Source organism: Jatropha curcas, chromosome 6 (genome assembly GCF_041381405.1).
Source record: "Jatropha curcas cultivar XTBG-Jc1 chromosome 6, XTBG_Jcur_1.0, whole genome shotgun sequence".
NCBI lineage: Eukaryota > Viridiplantae > Streptophyta > Magnoliopsida > Malpighiales > Euphorbiaceae > Jatropha > Jatropha curcas.
In genome coordinates, this window is record NC_143156.1 from 4,165,541 (window position 1) to 4,184,662 (window position 19,122).

The 19,122-nt window shown below is 33.0% G+C and overlaps 3 protein-coding genes across 4 annotated transcripts; 1 reads left to right on the forward strand and 2 right to left on the reverse strand.

Moving 5' to 3' along the window:
* Positions 1-1,706: 1,706 nt before the first annotated feature.
* On the reverse strand, positions 1,707-2,289 carry LOC105631733 (uncharacterized). Its single transcript, XM_020678365.3, has one exon. The coding sequence runs from the start codon at positions 2,239-2,241 to the stop codon at positions 1,900-1,902; it is 342 nt and encodes a 113-aa protein (XP_020534024.1). The 5' UTR covers positions 2,242-2,289; the 3' UTR covers positions 1,707-1,899.
* Positions 2,290-3,368: 1,079 nt separating this feature from the next.
* Positions 3,369-3,941, forward strand: LOC149495313 (uncharacterized). Its single transcript, XM_089723120.1, has one exon. It carries the CDS (start codon positions 3,404-3,406, stop codon positions 3,737-3,739), a length of 336 nt encoding a protein of 111 aa, XP_089579246.1. The 5' UTR covers positions 3,369-3,403; the 3' UTR covers positions 3,740-3,941.
* An 11,235-nt stretch (positions 3,942-15,176) lies between these two features.
* Positions 15,177-17,462, reverse strand: LOC105631627 (purine permease 3). 2 transcript variants are annotated; one of them, XM_012213801.4, is made up of 3 exons: positions 17,208-17,462; positions 15,698-16,523; positions 15,177-15,573 (listed from the first exon to the last, which is right to left on the reverse strand). In XM_012213801.4, the coding sequence occupies exons 1-3, from the start codon at positions 17,342-17,344 to the stop codon at positions 15,250-15,252; spliced, it is 1,287 nt and encodes a 428-aa protein (XP_012069191.3). In that variant the 5' UTR covers positions 17,345-17,462; the 3' UTR covers positions 15,177-15,249. The 2 variants fall into 2 exon arrangements, with proteins under 2 accessions (XP_012069191.3, XP_020533886.2); XM_020678227.3 differs by having other exon boundaries at positions 17,202-17,293.
* Between the last annotated feature and the right edge of the window lie 1,660 nt (positions 17,463-19,122).

Genomic DNA, 19,122 nt, shown 5'->3' on the forward strand with positions numbered 1-19,122 from the left:
TTTTATTGGTTTGATGCATCATATCACTCATACATCATGTGTAGGCAGAAATTTCCTTTTCGAGGAAGACTTATTACATATATTCGGTATATGGACCCATAAATGCTTAGGATAAAATTATTTATATAAATGACTTTGGCTAAATTCATTCTAGTATTTTTTAATTGCTGCTTAAACTTTCCAACTGTACTGAAATAATTAATAAGCAAACGACAGCATTCTTGCTTGATAAAGCAAACGACAAGTAACATTTCTGAAGAACCTACAAAGCGATAAATAACATTGTTTTGCATTGAATAAACCTGACCCTAACATGAAAAACGTTCGATTTCAAACGAACTGAACAATCTTGGATGATCAAAAAGCCTTTTGACGCCAACATTAAGTATAGCTCTAGGCTCACCATCAGATTCAGAATTAGAACGAACATTCAAAGCCATGCACTTCTCACTTCCATGATTTTCAGGTATGAAATTTTCTAACAGGACATGGGCCACACCAATCTTCTCATCTTTCTTGAAAATACTAACGCTTCCATTTACTTGGTATATTTCAAGCATTATGCAAGCATTAGGTCTCGTAATCTTCAAATCATTATCTACGATCATTATATCCTTGTCGTTCCATTTATGGTTTATGTTGCCTATTGTAGTTGACACTCTTGATTTAAGCTTTTGCTGATTCGGGTCGACATAAGCAACAACATAGGTTTGAATACTGTTTGAGGATTTGGATTTTGGAGTAAGGTTTTGAGCAGAGATGAAAGTGACTTGTAGACTGGTTAAGTTGCTTGGGCTGGTTTGGTCGTCATCGAAGTTGAAGAGGTTTTGAAGCTGTGCATATTTTTGGTTGACAGAGGAAAGATTATTGGTATTGATAGATATTATAAGAATGGAATATTGGTTTTGGAAAGCTGAAAGGCTTTATATATTAACAAGGTTTGCTTAATTGTTACGGCGTCCGATAGTCCTAGTTCACTAGTTGGAGTAGGAAAAAGTAGATTTTGGTGAGAACGGATTGTCGTTTTCTATTTGGAAAAAGGTACAATAGGCGAACTCTATTTGCAAAATCAAAGGTTAAAAATTACAAAGGAATGAAAAGAGCTAAACATAAACAAATTGGAATTTATTACTATTTTGATGAAAAAAAATTATTTAGTTTTGCTATTGATGTTGTGAAAGGAAAGCTGTATTAGGCTTTGAATGAGGAAAATAATTTGCTCCAATGGACTTATATTGGGCTTAGATTAGGTGATGTTTTATATTGTTTGTTCAACTTCACTCATCTGGGATTTAGTTTCTTCACTTTTGGTTTTTTTTTTTTTATTATTTTTTTATTCGTTCGAAGGTTTATTGGTTTAAAAGACTACGCATCAAGGGAGCCTTCTCTTTTACTCACCAATTTGGTAAAAATATTTGTAGTAAAGAGATTTTGAACTTAGGAACTCTAACTCTCCACATAAGTGAAAGACCAACAAGACCATATATGATTTTTAAATTTGCTTATTTTTTTTATTCACTTTTTGTTTTTATTGTTAAAAATAGGGGGAAAGGACTTAATGTTTTTAACTTTTTTAAATATATGGATTAGACTCAAATTATGAATTAGACTTAATTTTCCGTTTTTAGCATGCATGTACTACGTTGGAGGGTTTGCAATTGTTGAATGAAATTCAAAAACTTTAACAACAATATAGAACTCAATGATTATCCAGAAAACAGAGGAAACTATATCAAATACAGACAAACAGAGAAATAGGTATACATTATGCTGCTAAAAAAAGAAAAAAGAATAATCACAATAAAGAGATGAAGCAAGGAGATGCATCCTTAGTATATGGATGATCAAAACAAATCACAATAGTCCCTTATATTCATACAAAATGCATATTTTCTCGCACTAGTTTCCAGCTGGTGGTGGGGAGAAGAATGGAATAGAGGGAATTGTTGTTGGCAATGGAGGCAAAGTGAGCTTTGGAGCAGCAGGGATGGTGGGCAAGCTTGGAAGCGGTGGCAGAGTAGGCTTAGGCAAAGAAGGTTGAGTGGTTGGTAAAGTTGGCAAAGTAGGCTGTGGGAGAGTTGGAATTGTAGGCATAGGCGGCAATGCAGGCTTCGGTAGATTTGGCATAGAAGGCAATGGAGGCAATTGCAGGAGATGGCGAGCCGCTAAGCCAACATCCATGCTTGAAAATGTCAAAGCAATGAAGAAAGCAATAAAGATTGAGCCTCTGAAAGAAGCCATAACTAAACCTTCAAAACTAAAAGTAGGTGTTAACTGTGAAAAGGGCTTTGGTTATGTTTGGAATGAGAACATGAATGTGTAGTTTTGGGCTTATATAGACGATGAGATTTGTGGTTAGGTGATTTAGTTAAGGAAAAGTGTGAAACTCTTTTAAGCTCATTAGTGTTTCTTTGTTAGCTTAACTTCCAATTGTAAGTTGTCAAATGTGGTTGTGGTTGGCTACATTCAAGTCAGAATGTCTATTATTCTCTTAAATGTAATATGGTCAAAACATGCTTCCACCAAATAATATTTGAAGTCATCAATTAATAAGGAGTTTTGGTCACTTCCCACACCCAAATCCTGGTTGAAGTAGAATAATTCTAATTAACGATTTTTTTTTCTTCACACTTTTTTTTTGGTATGAGATTAATTTCATTATTTTAGAATTCGAGGTTACTTATTTTCTCTTCGTATCAATCTATTTACCTTGTAACAATTTATCTATTGTGCCTTACTTCACTTAATTCTAATCGATGAATATTTAATTCTATAACAAAGATTTTATTTTCAAATAAAGTTAGTTTTTTTTTAACGAAATTGCGATTTCAGAATTCATATATATTGAAATTTGATTGCTAAGATTTAACAGATGATTATATATGTCTTGAAACTAGCTAATAGTCCAATTGGCTTTGTTATATATTAAAACAAAATTTGAACTTGAGACTTTCAAAGAAGAAGGATGTTATATGTGACAGGCTCACCTACTATTAATCTCTTGATCATATTTATTTCATTTCATTTAAAATCTAATATTCTTTTATAAAAATAAGTTAAAAAAGTGGAAGATTGATGATTTTCATTTTTCGGTAGCTAGAACTTAAAGTTAGATAACCCACTAATTAGATAACAGAAAATGTATACCTATCTGACACAATACAATCAAATCTCTTGATCAAACATGGTGTACAGAAGCATTTGTATCCAACCTCAACCACATTTATCAACTTTTTAGGTGGAAAATATTAACGACAGCCAAAATAACAAAAGTGACTCAAATGGGTTTGACTGTTTATGGTGGTATGTCATTTTTTCTGCTATATAAGTCTAACGAATAGAACTTGTTTTTCTCATCCAGACCAATAACGAAGTTAGTATCAGAGGAACATAAACGTAGAACATGGCCTCTTTCAATTATTTCATTCTTGCTCTTTGTATTGCTTTGTTCTTTTCAAGCATTGATGTTAGTGTAGCAGCTCGCAATCTTCTACAATTGCCACCATTGCCTTCGATGCCAAATTTACCTTCAATCCCTACTAATATTCCAACTCTCCCACAACCCACATTGCCAAACTTGCCTAACCCAACTACACTACCTCCACTTCCTAGCTTGCCCACCATGCCTACTGTGCCCAAGCTGACTTTGTCTCCATTGCAAAGCATGCCTTCAATTCCAACGATCCCAACTACAATTCCCTCTATTCCATTCTTTTCCCCCCCTCCGGCGGGAAACTAGACTTTCATATGTTGTTATGAACCATTAATAGAAGTCATTTTAGAAGTCCGTTCGAGTGCTACATATTGTTTTTACTTTCACTATTGTATTTTATTATATATATGATTTTCGCTATCTGGATGTAACTTAATTAAGATGACATTGTTGAGCTATTACTTTGTATTATTTTTTTATTTCTTATACTGAAAATACATTCAATATCCATGTTATTGCACTGATATCAGGCTAATGCCTTACAATACATGTATATAATTATTCCTGAAAGTACGCAGGTGTAATTCCAAGACCCTCTGCAGGACTTGTCACCTACCTTGAGGCACTGCCTCTTTATTTAACACATATATAAACAAAACACAAAGTAAAGAAATAAGAAAAACAAGATATAATTAATATTTGTAGGCTTGCAATATGATATGCATATATGTAAAAAAAATTCCATCGTTCAGTCAATCTCCTTCCATGAAAGTAATTATATAATATGGGCACGCTAAGGATGGTGAATAATGTTATATCCAGGTGGGGCAGCAGCGACTGGAATTAAGGGAATCCTTGGCAATGGGGGCAGTTTAGTTGGAATACTTGGCAGCGGAGGCAGATCAGTTGGGGTGGCAGGCAATGGTGGAAGTTTAGTTGGAATACCTGGCAGGGGAGGCAGAGTTGGGATGGCAGGCAATGGTGGCAGTTTAGTTGGAATACTTGGCAGCGGACGTAGATCAGTTGGTATGGTAGGCAATGGTGGCAGTTTAGTTGGAATACTTGGCAGCGGAGGCAGATCAGTTGGGATGGCAGGCAATGGTGGCAATTGAGTTGGAATACTTGGCAGCGGAGGCAGATCAGTTGGGATGGCAGGCAATGGTGGCAGTTCAGTTGGAATACTTGGCAGCGGAGGCAGATCAGTTGGGATGGCAGGCAATGGTGCTAAGAGATTGCGAGCTGCTAAGCCAACAGTCATGCTTGAAAAAAGCAACAAAGCAATGAAGAAGGAATACTTGAAGGAGGCCATATTGTTTTAATACAAAAGAACTTACTGCTTGCTATTTGGTGTGGATGAGAAAAAGAAGTTGGATTTGGTAGTTTATATAGTTGAAAGGATTGGAATTCCTTCTCTCAAATTTGTTAAAAACATAGACTTGTAATTCTTCTTTAATTACTTTTAATTTTACAATCAATAACTCTATTCCTATAGACTATAGTACTACTATAACCTTAATTCATAAATTCCCTCTATCCCTCTCCCTTCATATTTGTTTTTTATAGAAAGTTAGACTTTGATATTTTGTTTTTTGTAATGGGGATTAATTAATTTCAACTCTATCTGAGGACGACGAAGTCTTTATTTTTGCCTTTTGAACTAAAACTCAATTTATCTTCTAAATTTGAATTTCATATATGTAGTTTATCCAAAAATAATTTTCCGATCCTCTTTGAAGTAAATAAACAAAATCAACTATTTTTTTCTTTTTCTCTTTCGTTTCGGTTCTAATATAGCAAGAAGTGATTTAAAAAAAATACTAATAATAATAACAACCGGCATTTTTTTTTTTTTAAAGATTTCTTGCTGGAGAATTTTTTTTTTTAAAAGGAAACCACAAATTGAGAATGAGAATTCTTTATGCAAAGAAAATGTAAATTGAACTTTATTAGTTGCCATTTTGTATTTGTTGTTCTTGATTTGGGCAAAACCTTGATATCAGGCCCATTTGCTGCGTATAAAATGATGTTACATTTTGTTCGGCCTAGTATGCCCAAAACAGCGAGCCCATTGGGCAGTTCTGATCTTGGAGATTGAAAGAAGGGAGCAAACTGAGAAAGAAATCTGAAATTATGGCAGAGAGCTCAAACTTGGATATTGAAGGAAAGGAAGAAACCAACAAAAAGCTTGAACCTTGACTAGTTTAAAATATTTTTCTAGACAAAGAAAGTGGCTGTTCCTTATTGTGCAAGGGAATATTATTTTCCTAATAAACTAATTGCTTTAAAATATTTTTTACATCTATTTATTTTTATTTGCACAGGCAGTTTCGTGGAATTAAAGTAAATTCTTGAAATAGTGAACATCAGTAATTTTAAATTTTGAACCATAAACCTTGGAGATAAAATTCACAAGAGATGCAATTCACGTTGCTGATTGAACCGTCTATTGATTTTTATTTTTATTTTTCGAGCATAATTGAATTGATAATAACACATTTAAGTGGAAATTTTGTATAATACATGAAATGAAAAACCAATAAAAGATGTTTAGAAATGAGTTCAGTGGGCATGTGGGGAAGAGTTCTCGGGTTCGGTCTACACCAAATGCATCTGCAAAGAGAAGTGAAGGGTTTTAACTGTGATTAAATCCTGAACCGGATTAGGTGGTCCATGATAATGGAGTTCAGATACCGATAGTTTACACAGAAAAAAAGAGTCCAGTCAAGTTTATAAGTTTTTAAAATTTTCTTTGGTTTTTATTTTTTTAAATTGGTCTTATTTGATTTTTTAATTTTATGGTTGCCAAATGGCTTTCTAACTTGATCTCTCTCTCTCCAATTAACTTTTTTACTTTCACTTTTATTTTATTTAGCTTTATTTGATTTTCTTTTTCTTCAACATCTATATTAAAATCTACTAATTAAACTAATCATCAATTGATTTAGCAATCTACACATTACAGAAAGTGTCCTGCCATCAAAATTCTTATACAGCTTTCTCTGGATGTTATAAATAAGATATAAAATACTTTCTTCCCCAAAATCACCATGACTACTTTCTTTCTGATCACTATATTGGCTTCCCTATTAGCTCTTCCCCTTTCAGCCTCTCAACCCTCATCAGAAAAATTTAAACCAACAGCAAAATTTCAGATACATATTGTCAACAAGTTAAGCAACAACAAGATCTTACTTTCACATTGCAAGTCTAAAGACGACGATCTTGGCATCCATATCATCCCTGCAGGTTCTGAATTTTCTTGGACGTTTCATGTAAATTTCTTCTGGACAACTCTTTATTGGTGCTATTTGGCCTGAGAGTGGTAACTCTCATGCTAGTCTCACCGTATTTGCTAATAAAAATTATATTGTAGATAGATGTTCTGAGAAAGGTGGTCCTTTGACAAGAACTTTTGATTGTGCTGGGTTTGCTAAAGATAATGGAGTTTATATAAGGGACGTTCATGGAGATGTGTTTATTCGTGGTTGGGAGAAAGGAATGTTAAATTAAGAAAAGTTTAGAGTCATATTTGCATTTTACTGTAGTAATAAATTAATAATGCTTTTGATTGTTGTAAAATATGTGTAATGGCCAAATTAAATTTTTCCAATAAAGTTTTCCCATTATTAAGTTATTAATCCTCAATATTACTAATCAATTATTCTATTTTAAACACTTTTCAAAAAAACAAAAAAAAATCTATTTTAAACAAATAAGAAAAAAAATAAATTTGCAAGTTACTTTAGATAATATAACCAATTAAAATTATACCATTTTTATTTTTTCAAACGACAAAATTAAAATCCTTAAATGTATTACATTCTTACCATATTTAATATATACTTTATTTAATATTCAAAAGATATTATTACCATATTATAGTATATTACTATATAATATGTATATATCCATATAATATATAGTATTGCTATATTATATTATGTTACCATATAATATATATTACCATATCCATCAAACACTTTCCATAAATGAAGCTTGCTAGCTAAGCAATTCTTTGACTATAAATATAAGCAAAACACATACAAATTTTAGTTATCAGGAGAAAGAGGAGGAGAAAAAAAGAAAAACCATTCATCATATCACCTATACATAATGAATTTTCTGAAAATAAACATGGGATTATTCTTACTCATTTTGGCTTTTGCAACAATTCCCTCTTTCACCGCTCAAAATGCACCCAGACAGTTATCTGCCATACCAGAATATCATATACATGTCGTCAACAATTTGGGTAATAACAAGATATTACTAGCACACTGCAAGTCTAAAGATGATGATATTGGTGTCCATAATATTACAGGAGGGTCTGAAATTACTTGGCATTTTCATCCAAACCTCACTTGGAGCACACTTTTTTGGTGTTATTTGGCCCCAGACAATCTCTCTCATGCTAGTCTCGAAGTATTTGCCAATAAAGATTTTATTAAAGATAGGTGTCAATATAGTCGATTGTTACTTCGTTCCGATTGTTTTTGGATTGCCAAAGACGATGGGGTTTATTTAAGGAATTCTAAGTCAGACACTGATGATTTTGTGCATGGTTGGGATAAGGGGAGGTATAATTAATTAACAAAAGTTATAATAATATTGAATGAGCGGGAGAAGATGGAGTTTATATAATAACGTTCATGGAGATGTATTTCTTCATGTGCTTCAGAGAAAGGGAGACATGTTTGCATTTTCTTATAGTGATAACTTAATAAATATGTGTAATGGTCAAATAATGCAGTGAAAAAGGTTTGCAATAAAGTTTATTTATTACCGTGGTCAAATAATGTTTGCATTTTTCGTTTTTTATAATAGCTTATTTATTACCGTGGTCAAATCGGCTCTCTTTACAGGATTAATTTGTAAAGAAATTAGATCTTTGTAACAAGTTTTGAACATTAATTTATTTGTGATTTTTATTGCAATTAATGATTAATTAATTAAATTATCTTATAATCAAACAGATGAAAACACTTGTGGAAAATTATAAGCAACTCTTAGTTGATAGGCCTGATATTCAGATTCGATGAATTCAACGTACTATGAATGGTGCTGCTCATTCCCTTAGCATCCATTCACTTTTCACCACTTTGTATTTGAGAGAGTGTCCTTAATGTTCTCCTTTCCTATTACATTTAATAAAATAGTGGTCATTTTCTCTTTTAAAAAAAAAAAAAACAGACGGAAAAAACTAATGACTAAAAATCACCACTTGAATAGTTGGTACCAATATTTATATGCTTTTTATATTTTTAACTCTTCATCAATTTGAGATATTCTAATACTTTTATACCTTATTATAATCACTAGTCTCAGACTGCTTATGATGTTAATTAAAAGAAAGCTCTACAATAATATAAAGCTAATTAAACCCTTTAGGGGAAAACAAAAAGAGGTTCACTAAACAAATGGCAATTTCCATTATAACCAGTATTTTTAATGGGAAAAACAAATAACTTCTACTATAAAATTATAGGTTTTTTGATCTTTTTAGTGATTTTCCATTTCATTTTCCCCATTCATACAGCAAAATAAAAAAATAAATTGAAATTTTTATTCCGTGTTGCATATTATATATAGAAATAAGAATCCATATTCCTATTCTCATTCTATTATTTGTTTCGTTCTTATTTTATTCTATTTCACCTACCAAATATAGTTTATATCATTTGAAACACTCATATTCAACATAAAAATTAATAGTTTTTGGTTTAAATATTTTTTTTGTATCAATAATCATATGGTGGTGGTGGAGTGGTGGTTGAGGTGGTGGCGGTGGCGGGGACGGTGGTAGTGAAGTGGTGGTGATGGTAATGGTAATAGAGTAGTGGTTTTGATGGTGATATTGTGCTAATTACATTATATAGTTACAAACAAACATAAAAATAAAATGTTAATTACATTTCATTACAATATATTTTTTTCATTGCATTACATATTTAATTTCATTACATTATATCTAACCAAACATAGCTTTAAAGTTTATTAAAATGAAAAAAAAGGATTAATTAGAATAAAAAACTCTTTCCATTTGGCAAAGGGTAATTAGAAATGGTGATTTGCTATTGCAACACATTACAAATGGTAAATGCAGAGTATCCACCCTAATAAATTAAGGGATTTACTTACCTAAACAGGGTCCATGACCCCACATATAGACCAAATTAATGAAAATAGAGTTCCTGTTGTAACAAGTGTATTTCTGACTATAAGAATAAAATGGAAATAATCTTTAAAAATTCATATTTTCTTTAGTTTAGTCTATAGGTGAAGCTATTGACCTGTTCTAGACAAGTATTTTTCATAAATTAATCTTGCTAGCTAAGCAACTCTTTGACTATAAATATAAGCAAAACACATATAAATTTTTGTTAATAGGAAAAGAGAAAAACCATTCATCATATCACCTATACATAATGAATTTTCTGAAAATAAACATAGCATTAATCTTACTCATTTTGGCTTTTGCAATAATTCCTTCTTTAGCCGCTCAAAATGCACCCACACAATTATCTGTCATACCAGAATATCATATACATATAGTGAACAATTTGGGCAGAAACAAGATATTACTAGCACACTGCAAGTCTAAAGATGACGATATTGGTGTCCATAATATTACAGGAGGGTCTGAAATTACTTGGAAATTTCATCCAAACTTCACTTGGAGCACACTTTTTTGGTGTTATTTGGCTCCAGACAATCTTTCTCATGCTAGTGTCAAAGTATTTGCCAATGACGATTTTATAAAAGATAGGTGTAAACATAGTCGATGGTATTTTCGTGCCGATTGCTTTTGGCTTGCCAAAGATGATGGGGTTTATTTGAGGAATTATAAGAGAAACACTGATGATTTTGTGCATGGTTGGGATCAAGGGAGGGATAATTAATTAACAAAAGTTAGAATAATATTGACCATTGCAATATGAGCAGGAAGGGGTATGCTATAGATGATGGAGTTTATGTAAGGGATGTTCATGGAGATGTATTTTATTCATTTGCTCGAGAGAAACGAAGATATTTGCATTTTCTTATAATAATAAATTAATAAATATGTGTAATGGTCAAATAATGTAGTGAAAAGGGTTTGCAATAAAGTGTTCTCATTTTTTGTCTTTATTTTTCATTTTTTATAATAGCTTATTTATTATCAGGACGAAGTAAGTTCTCTTTACAGGTTAATGGTTTTTTTTTTCCGCTCATTTGTGAAGAAATTAGATCTTTTCAACAAGGTTTGAACATTAATTTTCTCTGTGATTAATATTGCAATTAATGATTAGTTAATCAAATAATAAAACAGACGAAAAAACTAATGACTAAAAATAACCGCTTGAATAGTTGATTTTCAATACTTATATATCTTCATATTTACTCTCAATCAGTTTGAGATATTTTAATACCTTATTATAGTCACTAGTACAGGAGCTACCGCCTATGATGTTAATTAAAAGAAATCTCATAATAATATAAAGCTGTAAACCATTCAGTTCACTTATGGACTAAACCAATCAAACTAAGGATTTTTTAAAAAGAGTTCTGACCTTATTATTATTATTATTATTATTTTTCTAAGTGTATGGTTAGAACTACCATTGTTTCAATACGAATTTTCTATTTCATTAGTTTAGTCCATAAGTGCGGCCATGGATCTGGTTTAACTAACAAATGGTAATTTCCCTTTAAAACTTTTGGCAGAACATCTTACACAGGTGGAAATGTATGATTAAAACCAAATCTAGAATATAAGTATGAATTACAAATGGAATGATATCCCATACCAAAACTCTACAAATGTACATGGATATATACTGAAGCTTTCTAGTTTTACATATATATATATATATATATATATATATATGGAACTTTTGACTATAAATATAAGCAAAATATAAAAACACATATAGCCTCAATAAGATAGTAGGTTGAGAAGAAGAGAAGAAACTTAATCATCTAACATTATTCCTATTCATTTTGGCTTTCTTGTCAAAAATAAGATAGTAGATTGAACTACCGAGGCAAATCAAAGGACAGGAGGTCCAAATCCAGGAATCCCAGCAATTTCAATAGCACAAAGACCATTGAATGTTGGAATTGTGGAAAAACTGGTCACTACAAAAATCAGTGCAAGAATGCGCCTAAGCACCGGGAAGGGAAGTTAGAGGCAAATGTTGCTTCCACCTCAGGAGAAGATGATGCACTTATATGCTCTTTGGAGAGCAAGCAGGAATCTTGGGTTTTAGAATCCGGTGCGTCATTTCATGCAACTTCACAAAAAGAACTCCTTGAAAGGTATGCCCCCGGAAACTTTGGAAAAGTATACCTTGGTAATGACCAACCATGTAATATTGTTGGTAAAGGAGTAGTGAGGATTAAGTTGAACGGGTCTACATGGGAGTTGAAGGATGTCAGACATATTCCTGACCTAAGAAAGAACTTAATCTCAGTAGGCCAGTTGGCCAGCGACGGCTACACAACAACCTTCCATGGCGATAATTGGAAGATTACAAAGGGTGCAATGATGGTTGCTCAAGGAAGTAAGAGTGGTACTCTTTACAGCACAGGAGGAGCAAGCTATTCCATTGCTGTTGCAGCAAACAGTGAAACTCCTAATATATGGCATCAGAGGCTTGGCCATATGAGTATGAAAGGAATGAAGATTCTACACTCATAGGAAAAACTACCAGGTCTTCAGTCAATTGAAATTGACATGTGTGAAGACTGCATATTTGGAAAGCAGAAAAGAGTCAGCTTTCAGACAAATAGAAGAACCCCAAAGAAGGAGAAACTTGAGCTTGTTCACTCTGATGTGTGGGGACCAACTACTGTCTCATCCATTAGTGGGAAACACTACTTTGTGACTTTATTGATGATCACTCTCGGAAAGTATGAGTTTACTTTCTAAAATATAAGTCAAAAGTATTTGATGCTTTCAAAAAATTGGAAAGCTATGGTTGAAAATGAGACAGGACTGAAAATCAAAAAGCTTAGAACCGACAATGGTGGTGAATATGAAGACACTAGATTCAAGAAGTTCTGCTATGGGCATGGAATTAAGATGGAGAGAACCGTGCCAGGCACGCCTCAACACAATGGTGTAGCTGAGCGCATGAATCGAACGTTGACAGAAAGAGCCAGAAGCTTACGTGTACAATCAAGCTTACCAAAGCAGTTCTGGGTAGAAGCAGTCAACACAGCAGCTTACTTGATCAACCGAGATCCATCGGTATTGGAGCACAAAATACCAGAAGAGGTATGGAGTGGAAAAGAAGTAAAACTCTCACACCTAAGAGTTTTCGGTTGTGTAGCATATTTGCATATAAGTGATCATGGCAGGAATAAGCTTGATCCTAAATCTAAGAAATGCATTTTCATCGGCTATGGTGGAGATGAGTTTGGATACTGCCTCTGGGATGAAGAAAATAAGAAAGTGATCCGCAACAGAGATGTAGTCTTTAATGAAATAATGATGTACAAGAACAGACATAACACAGTTGCCAGCGACTCAGAGCAGAGTGGGCCAGTGTTTGTAGAGGTGGAGGACATCTCAGAAAGTCTGCAGAATGAGTTAGTTAAAGATCCTCAATCAGAGGATTCGATCGACACACCACAAACTTCTCCTCCAAAAGCTTTAAGAAGGTCTGAACGTCCTCCAAAGCCTAACAGAAAATATATGAATTATTTGTTATTAACAGATGAAGGAGAACCTGAATGCTTTGAGGAAGCATGTCAAACGGTAGATGCCAGCAAATGGGAGCTTGCCATGAAAGATGAAATGAAGTCTTTAATCTCTAATCAAACATGGGAACTAGCTGAGTTACCCGTGGGAAAGAAGGCACTTCACAAAAAATGGGTGTATCGAGTGAAAGAGGAACATGATGGTTCTAAGAGATACAAAGCTCGACTGGTAGTCAAAGGGTTACAGCAAAAGGAAGGAGTTGACTACACCAAAATATTTGCACCAGTTGTAAACTCAATACTATCAGGTCTGTCTTGAGTATTGTTGCTAGTGAAGGGCTCTACCTTGAGCAGTTGGACGTAAAGACAACGTTTCTTCACGGAGACTTGGATAAGGAGATATACATGTACCAGCCGGAAGGATTCTCAGAAAAAGGAAAAGAGAATATGGTGTGCAAACTCAAGAAGAGCTTGTATGGCTTGAAGTAAGCCCCAAGACAGTGGTACAGAAAATTTGACGGCTTCATGCACAGAGAAGGTTTCCAGAGGTGCAATGCCGACCACTGTTTCTACTTCAAAAGGTTTAAGACTAATTATATCATTCTGTTACTTTATGTCGATGATATGTTAGTAGCAGGACCAGATATAAATGAAATCAAAAACTTGAAGAAGCAATTGTCAAAAGAATTTGACATGAAGGACTTGGGTCCAGAGAAAAAGATTCTTGGAATGCAAATCACGAGAGATAAGCAAAAACAGGTGTTGCAGTTATCTCAAGCGGAGTACATCAATCGTGCATTGCAAAGATTCAACATGAACGAAGCTAAGCCCGTCAGTACACCCTTGGCTAGACATTTTCGCCTATCCAAAGACCAGTCCCCTCAGAAGGAAGAAGAGAGAAAAGACATGGCCAAAATTCCTTATGCTTCAGCCATAGGAAGTTTGATGTATGCGATGGTTTGTACCAGACCAGATATTGGCCATGCAGTGGGAGTTGTTAGCAGGTATATGTCAAATTCAGGGAAAGCTCATTGGGAAGCGGTAAAGTGGATTTTGAGGTATCTACGAGGCACTACTGAGAAGTTTTGTACTTTGGTAAAGGAGAACTAAAAGTACAAGGTTATGTAGATGCAGACTATGGAGGCGACATTGATCACTGAAGAAGTACCACAGATTATATTTTCACTGTTGATACTACAGCTGTTTGTTGGATGTCACAGGTACAAAAGATTGTAGCCCTATCCACCACAGAAGCTGAAGCTGAATATATCGCAGTGACAGAAGCCAGCAAAGAAATGATATGGCTTCAAGGCTTATTAACAGAGTTGGGATTCATGCAAGAAAAGAATGTTTTGTACAGTGATAGTCAGAGTGCAATACATTTGGCAAAGAATTCAGCATTCCATTCTAGAACAAAACACATTGGTCTTCGATATCATGTCATTAGGTCTCTGCTTGAAAATGATGTGCTAAATAGTTGGCCTACTAGAATAACAGACCAGAGAAGATTGCCGCAGAATTAATGTGTGAAGACAGATTGAAATCAGTCTTCAAGTGGGAGATTGTCAAAGTTAGGTTGTGGTGTACCCACACACGTGGTGAAAAGAAAAAAAAAAAATTAGGTGAAAGTTGACAAACAACTTTGACAAAGATGGAGAGCCGTGAATGAGTTATACACGGTTCTTTCATCTTCCTCTCCTATTTATAGGAGAGGATTTGCTCCGTTCAAATACACCAACAAGAAGATAGAGAGAGTAAGAGCAATTGTGAGAGAACAATTGTGAGAGAGAAAAATAGAGAGATTATTCATATCCGAAAAATTAAGCTTAATTTTTCGGATATTCTTGAATAGAAGGTTGTGAGTATATGTAAACATTTTATTTATTTTTCTCCTATAAAAGATTTATGGCAGTCCGGAGACATAGGCAAGATTGGCCGAACTCCGTTATCAAATTGTGTATTATTATTTTCTTTTGCTCCCTCATAAATTCGACTTTTGAGGATTTTGCGTAATTTTTTCCCAACAGAACTAGCAGACCTTCAAAGTAACTCACAGCAATAACAATAATTTTCTCAGTCTTGCACTGTTAACAAATATATACAATCACTTGTTCCTTGTTTCCAATACATATTTAAGGCATTTCCAATTCTGAAGTCCGACTCTTTTTCTTGTTTTGTTGGAGTTCACCATAAAAGTAAGAAACGAATCCCCAGAGAGACAAAACAAGAGAAATCGCCTTTTCAAAATGGAATTTCTCGTGATAGAACATCACACCTAAACTTTCTGTCACAGGAAGCAGAGTAGCAATAATAATACCAGAAAGCAATGAGGAATCGCAGAAAACGACACCAACTGCTCCCATGAAGAATAATTGCCAAAACACTGCAGTAAACACATTCACCACATAATATTTTAGTCTCCCAAGCTCAAACTCACTTGCCTCTCTTGGAATTGCCTGCATCGACATGCCAATAACAGGATCTATGATTATTATTGGACATTTGAATATGCTAAATTAAGCAAGCATTTGATGTGTATACATGTGCGCAGTGTGTGAGAGAAAGAAAGAGAGAGGATACCTCAAAATCCTTATGCAGAAGCATACCAATAGCGCAGAATGCTGTAGCAAAGAAAGATATAACAACCTGCATCTCCATAACTAGAGTATAAGTGATCGTCTGCTTTGCTTTCTTATACGTCAGCTCGATCAACGGTAGCACAAACCCGTATAGAGCTGAAGCTCCAAGCGTCATAAAAAATCCCAACAAGTATTTTTCAGTGGTTTCATGATCAGGGCGGTCCGAACTAGCATGAATAAGTAAAACAACAGCTCCAATTGACAGCAAAAAAATTGCATTAATAGTAAAAGGTGTGAACTTTTGCTTGACCAAAATATAAGCAAATCCGGCAGTAAAGCCTAACTGGGTGGCGATTATAAGGGCGGAAGTAGAGACAGGAAGTAGAGAGACGCCATATGCAGTAAGAAAATCATCCAAGCCAGTAAGAAGACCTATAACAGCACAAGCTAGAAAGAGGCGAGGGCTTATATAGATAAGCTTCGTCCTTGACCCCTTGTTGCTTCGACGATACATGTATGAAACAATGAGGGGAAATAAGACCAATGGCCAACCAGCAGTTTGAAGAAAGCTTGATATCCAGACTGCCTTACCGCCTTTCAAGAAGTAGAGACGCTGTATTAGTGGGCCTCCACAATTGCCAATAGCCAACATTGCACCATTCACTATGAGCAGAAGTTTCTTCAGGGATTTACTCATCTTCTTCTCTTCACCAAATACTTGGTTATTACTAATGTCAGTCTCCATGGCCTGGAATCTGCTCACTTGCAGGAAACAAAATTCAGAGAACCGAGCCTTCTTCTGATATTGATATTGCAAAAAATTGTACCTATTTAAACATACAAATCAAATGAGGAGCATTAATACATCAAAACACTTTGCAGGATATAAAATAGATAAAGAAACCTCTTTCATAAACAAGGAGAAATTGTTTGGTTAACTCAGTCTACCGCGTCATCCATATAATATTGAATAAAAGCACATCAAAGACTAAAACATAGTCCATTAAAATGCTAAAGGTTTTGGGCTTTGTTTGTCCAACTTGTATGCTTAAACATCTGTTTTATTTCATTTCAATATAAATGGAAAAGGCCTTAATTCCCAGTGGAGGATTGATTTTTTAGCACAATAAATTCTTTCACACCAGAATTTTTCCATATAGGTATTGATTACCTTAAAAAGAAGAGACGAATTTGGTCTTCCTTGTGAAAACCCAAAGCAACTAATTATTAAACAAATTCCTAAAAGCAGAATAGACTTTGAAACTTGAATGTCATTTGATAATAGACTCATCTCAAATCTTAATATAATAATAATAATAATAATAAATAATATATAAAATACTTTCTTCCCCAAAATCACCATGACTACTTTCTTTCTGATCACTATATTGGCTTCCCTATTAGCTCTTCCCCTTTCAGCCTCTCAACCCTCATCAGAAAAGTTAAACCAACAGCAAAATTTCAGATACATATTGTAAACAAGTTAAGCAACAACAATATCTTACTCTCACATTGCAAGTCTAAAGACGATGATCTTGGCATCCAAATCATCTCTGCAGGTTCTGAATTTTCTTGGACGTTTCATGTAAATTTCTTCTGGACAACTCTTTATTCGTGCTATTTGGCCCCTGAGAGTGGTAACTCTCATGCTAGTCTCACTGTATTTGCTAATAAAAATTATATTGTAGATAGATGTTCTGAGAAAGGTGGTCCTTTGACAAGAACTTTTGATTGTGCTTGGTTTGCTAAAGATAATGGAGTTTATATAAGGGACGTTCATGGAGATGTGTTTATTCGTGGTTGGGAGAAAGGAATGTTAAATTAAGAAAAGTTTAGAGTCATAGTTGCATTGTACTGTAGTAATAAATTAATGATGCTTTTGATTGTTGTAAAATATGTGTAATGGTCAAATTAAATTTTTGCAATAAAGTTTTCCCATTATTAAGTTATTAATCCTCAAAATTACTAGTCAATTATTCTATTTTAAACACTTTTCAAAAAAAAAAAAAAATTCTATTTTAAACAAGTAAGAAAAAAAAAAAATTTTGCAAGTTACATTAGATAATATAACCAATTAAAATTACACCATTTTTATTTTTTCAATCAACAAAATTAAAATCCTTAAATGTATTATATTCTTACCATATTTAATATATACTTTATTTAATATCCATAAAATATTATTACCATATTATAGTATATTACTATATAATATGTATATATACCATATAATATATAGTATTACTATATTATATTATGTTACCATATAATATATATATTACCATATCCATCAAATATATTACTATATTATATTATATTACTATATACGATGTATATATCACGTATATAATAATATTACAATATTATATTATATTACCATATAATATGCATATATTGTACCATATATAATAATATTACTTTATTATATTATTTTACCATATATATATATATATATATATTATCATTTTTAATATATATATTCTATACTTTATTTAATATTATATAGTTTTGATTTTAAAAATGTAACTTCCATTTATAAGAAAGGTGGAACCAAATAATATTATTATATTTTATATGTACCTTATATAATATATAGTATATTTTCTTATTTTAATAAATAAAATTTAGATTTAAATAAAAATTTAATATGACAAATCAAAATTAAATTACCATTATTTTCTCGACCAATCAAATTAAAATCCGTAATGATATTTTTATCGATCTATAAACTTAGAAAAAACATTTTTGACAGTACCAATGTTCTCCACCTATTTTCATTTTATATATAATTTATCAAATACTCACTATTCATCTCTTATTAGCTATTCAGAATAGTCATTCAGCTATCCGCAACTCTTATCAGTTGCTTGAAACCAAACGGACACTAGTAAGCATGTAGGTTGTTGACAAAATGAAAAGAAACTCAAAGTTGTAGATTGTTTTGCCTCTTACTAAATCGGTTTTTCCTTTTGATAATGTGAATTAAGAGAACATATATAGGAAATTGTTTAATGTTTAGTTCTTTTGGTGTATTCTTTTTGTTTCTGATTTAGCCTATTTCTAGAAATAATTTCATCTCTTACAATATATATGTATAATACAAGGTCTCTTATTCCATTTGAAGCTAAATGTCAATACGAAGACAAAATTAAAATTAAAAAAAAAAAAAAAAGGTAAAAAAAACCTATCAAATACTTCAGATTTAAACGCAATTACTGTCATATCTTTAATTTTTATTTCCATTTGCTAGGCTTCTTTTATTTTTTGGCTCAAGGAAATGGTAAGTCCATGTTTTTTTTTCCAATACATGGTCATTAATAAACATTAATCACATAAAAAAAAGGGTATCTCTAGATTTTGTCAACACCATTTGTGAGTCCATTTTCTACGGTGGATGTCATGCCATTTTCAGTCACCAAAATTATG